The 4,317-nt window shown below is 55.0% G+C and overlaps 1 protein-coding gene across 1 annotated transcript in view; it reads right to left on the bottom strand.

The window, feature by feature from the left end:
• LOC103581171 (cocaine esterase-like) overlaps positions 1 to 4,317 on the bottom strand; it is a 14,063-nt gene that overhangs the window by 1,456 nt on the left and 8,290 nt on the right. The window contains exons 3-10 of the mRNA XM_008563065.1: positions 3,466 to 3,599; positions 3,127 to 3,385; positions 2,178 to 2,276; positions 1,744 to 1,884; positions 1,542 to 1,622; positions 1,126 to 1,270; positions 566 to 703; positions 1 to 61 (exon numbers count right to left, since the gene is read on the bottom strand). Coding sequence (XP_008561287.1) covers positions 1 to 61; positions 566 to 703; positions 1,126 to 1,270; positions 1,542 to 1,622; positions 1,744 to 1,884; positions 2,178 to 2,276; positions 3,127 to 3,385; positions 3,466 to 3,599 — 1,058 coding nt within the window. The remainder of the gene's footprint in view (positions 62 to 565; positions 704 to 1,125; positions 1,271 to 1,541; positions 1,623 to 1,743; positions 1,885 to 2,177; positions 2,277 to 3,126; positions 3,386 to 3,465; positions 3,600 to 4,317) is intronic.

Here is a 4,317-nt window from a genome sequence, read left to right as displayed (position 1 = left end):
CGAGCAAAGTTGGCCCAGTACTTCATCACCCTCCTGCTCAGCAGCGCCTCCTCCTCAGTGACTGCAGAGAGGAGGAGGACAAGTGTCCAGTCGGGGCCACCCCAGGCCAGCTGCCCATTCATGCACCACACTCACCATCCCAGGTGTCACTTCTCCCTGGACCCCGCAGGTCTGGACCTCCGCCCCTCCCCCTCCGCCCTCGGGAGCCAGGCCCTCTCCTTGACCCAGCTCCTCACTCTCCCAGACTCTACCTGGCTCATCGCAGGGCCCATTGCTCCTTTTGACTCAGGGAAGCCCTTTGAGGAACAAATACGCCTTTGAAACACACCCCTCTGCACCCAGGCCAGACACCATACTCAGGGTGGGAGAGGTGGAGGCAGCACGTGCCACAGCCTGACGAGCCTTGCATTCTAATCCCAGCTCAGCCTTTTGAGCTCTGAGATCTTGGACACCTGATCCCCATCTCTCTCTGAGTCTCAGTTTCCTCATCTGTGCTGTGAGGGCATCACCCCTCAAGGACCCAGCCAGGGTCTGTCCCACCTCCTGGGGAAGGAGGAAGACTCACTATGGCTGCCCCAGAAGGAGCTTCCGAAGACAAAGAGAACCTCATCGCCATGGTCGGCCTTCACGTGGGGTGGCTTGATGTCCTTGAAGAAGGAGGGACGATGCTGGAACTCATAGAAGTAGACGGGGGCATGGGAACCTAGGGGAGTGACAGGTCATGACAGGGGGCCCCCTCACTTGGAGCTGTCCTGCATCACCCGTGGTGACACAATACCTAGGTCTAAAGCTCACTGGAATCTGGACAATGGGGTGGGGGTGTCCTAGGCTGCAGCAGGGGCAGTGTGGAAACCTGGGATAAATCATGGCCATGGACTTCTGAGCTGGGTGTTCTTGGGCAAGTCACTGAAGACCACAAACCACAGTTTCCTCATCTGTAAAATGAGGGAAATGTCTGTCTCTAGATTAGCCACAAGGATTTACTGAGGTGAGGGACATCAAGTGCCTGGCAACCAGGGGCTCATTAAAGATATAGGTAGGGATCTGGACACCAGAGACTTCTCCTTGGACCCAGGGCTCTGAGCTGCCCCCTTGCCAGTCAGGCCTTAGGTAAGATGTACTCACGCTGAAAATGTGCTACTTGGAGAGCAGGCATCACGAAGATGGCATCCCCCATCATCTCCTGGAACTGGGCTTGGAGGGTCTGAGAGTTCTCGTTGTCCCCGAGGTACTCCTTCATACACAGGTCACCCATTTCAGGAGGCAACATCTACCCCAGGTGGATCAGGAAGAGTGAGGTCAGGCAGGCTGCCAGGGGCAGGGAGGTAGCAGCCTCAGGGATGGGGAGATAGATGGTGGGATGGGGCAGGGAATGGGGGTAAAGGGCCAAGGTCAGGGGTGACCCTACCCACAATCACACACATACTCCAGACTATGCTCATGGGGGTCGCTGCATGGGCAGGCTATCAGGGGGATGGGTTCCCTCTACCTCAGGAGAGGAGGAGCCCCTATCCACTGACACAGGACCCCAGGAGCCTCACCATGTGTGCTAATGTTTTATGCACAACAGCCAGCATGGCTTCTCTGTCCACTTCCTTCTGGGTGAAAATCACGTCCAAGCTCTGAGTGGTGGGGGAGAACCTTTAGTTGGGGGTGCGATGGGCCTGGAGCTATAAAGTCCTGAGGCCCCCTCATTGAATGGGCTCACCAAGCACAAGACACTGGGATCATGGCTGGCCTCACCTCGGGCATCACCCAGCCAAACTCATCGCTGTTGACACCAATGATGCTGGGGATGGGTTGAAAATCACCAGAGGCCAGCAGCTCCTGTGGGTGCCTGGGCAAGAAGGCCCCATCCACCACACCATGGATTAGCTTGAAGGGCTGAGGGGGCATGCAAGGTCAGGAAGCAAAGTCAGTTCCCTGACATTTTCTGACACACTGAGTGCCTTCCACGACTTCCTAGCATATCCCAGTCTGTTCCCACCCTCTGAAGGAGGTCTTATTTGCGGCTTGGCATGCCCTGGTCTCCATTTCCCATCCAGGTGTATGAGAACACCAGGGTGTGGGGATGAGGTAATGTGCCCAGAGACCACAAAGAGCAACCAGGCCTGCCTGCCCCCTGCCTATAACACTCCCCCCCCGCTTCCTCCAAATCAATGTCCATTGAGCCTGACGTTGTTAATAGCCAGAATCTCCTCTTCACTCTTGGCCCGCAGGCAGCCCACCAGGGCCTCGGAGTCCACTAGGTCACAGGCAGACAGGTTGGCCACCATCTGTAAATAGATCAGGTAGGGACTGGCTCATCCTTCCAGGTAGGAGAAAGTGGATTGCCCAGGGTACCGGCAGGGAGCAGGTACACCCCAAATCTCACTGTGTATTGTGTGTGGATAGCTGAAAGTTTCAAACTGTTCCAATGATGGAGTTTTGATGTGTTGTCCCCTCCAAAACTCATGTGGAAATTTGCTCTTCAATGTGGCAGTGTTGGAAACTGATTGAGTCATGGGGCGGATCCCTCATGAGTGGATTAATGCTCTCCCTGGGGGCGGGGGCATTAATGAGTGAGTTCTCGCTCTATTAGTTCCTGAAAGAGCTCATTGCTTAAAAAGACCCTGGCACCTTCTCTCTCTCTCTTGCTTCCTCTCGCCATGTGATCTGCTTGTACCTATCGGCTGCCTGCCACTTTCTGCCATGAGCAGAAGCAGTCTGAGGTCCATGCCAGATGCAGCGGTCTCAGAATCATAAGACAAATAAACCTCTTTTCCTTATAAATTACCCAGTCTCAGGTATTTCTGTTATAGCAACACGAAACGGACTAAAACATCCAACTTTCCCAGTGCTCAGACATCTCAGCCAGAGGGGCCATGCCACCTGATTAGATGGTTCTGACCATGATGGGGGTCCCCAGGGCGGCAGCTTTGCAGGCCACAGAACACACTCAGCCCCTGCAATGGCAGCAGTGTGGGGATTCTGACTCTTGAGCCCCTCAGCAATGCCAGAGCAGGGGGCAGTTTCTGAGGCACCCTGATGGTCCTTGTTATCCTCATTTAACGGTCAGAGCAACGAGGCTCCAAGAGGTGGGAGATGAGGCAGCAGGTCTGGGCCACCGTGGTTAAGGGCACTCACCGTGGAAACTGCATGAGATGAACTGTTGACGAGGCCAGGCACCAGGGCCACACCACTCTGCATGATGGCAGCATGGAAGAGCCCTCGTGACATGGGGGATATGACATGTGAGGACACACTTGTGCCACCTGCAGACCCACCAAAAATGGTGACACGGTCAGGGTTGCCTCCAAAATGGGCGATATTCTGCTGGACCCAGCGTAGTGCAGCCACTTGGTCCAGGTAGCCCCAGTTCCCGGTTGCGTGCTTGTCTCCAGTGCTGAGAAATGTCAGGGACAGGGATCACAGGGCTGTCCTGGCTCTGTGCAACCCCCTAGCACAGCCCTGGCCTGGTCTCACCTGAAGAAGCCCAGGACACCCAGGCGGTACTGGATAGTGACCACTACCACGTCCTCAAAGGCTGCCAGCGCAGAACCATCATACATGGAAGCCATGCCCACAATAAGCCCCCCACCGTGGATCCACACCATCACCTGGGGAAATCAAGGCAGAGGCCAAGTGGCTCCCTCCCAGCCCAATCCCCACCAGGACTGCTACCTAGAGAGGTACTACCCACGTCTTTGGCTCTGTCCACCTGCCCACATAGACAGAACTCCAGCAAGACTTCAAGACCTGGGCCATGGAGCAGGGACCCCAGTTCTACCAGGAAGCCCAGGCCTCCCATAGTTTAGGGTCTACCATATATCCAAGCCTGGCTCCATTACTCCCAGAACCATCGCTGAGGTGGAGAGAAAACGGTATCTCTCTGATTGCCCCACATGAACATTAATCAAAAGTGTCCTCCATTCTCTCTCTCATTTTTTTTTTTTGTTTTTGTTTTTTTTTTTGGGGGGGGGGGGCTGGCCAGTACAGGGATCTGAACCTGTGACCTTGGTGTTATAAGGCTGCACTTTAACCAACTGAGTTAAATGGCCAGCCTAATAAAGTGTCTTCCACTCTCATTGGCACAACAGATAATCCATGGTTGGGATCTCTGATGACCTCAAAGTGCAGCCCACAGGCAACTGAGTGGGACTCCTGGGCACTAGATGGGTGGGTGAGTCCTGGGTCCACCCCAGGGTTACAGCCTCTGACCTCTGGAGCAGCCAAGATCCTGTGACCCTATGCCCAGGGTCAGCTGCCCACCCGGGGTAAGAAGTATTTCTTAGACTGATAGTGACAGGCCTTGCGACACAGTCCACACTGCAATGG

The sequence above is a fragment of the Galeopterus variegatus genome, unplaced genomic scaffold, assembly GCF_000696425.1.
Source record: "Galeopterus variegatus unplaced genomic scaffold, G_variegatus-3.0.2 Scaffold12492, whole genome shotgun sequence".
Lineage (NCBI taxonomy): Eukaryota > Metazoa > Chordata > Mammalia > Dermoptera > Cynocephalidae > Galeopterus > Galeopterus variegatus.
This window is presented reverse-complemented; position numbering and strand designations above follow the sequence as displayed.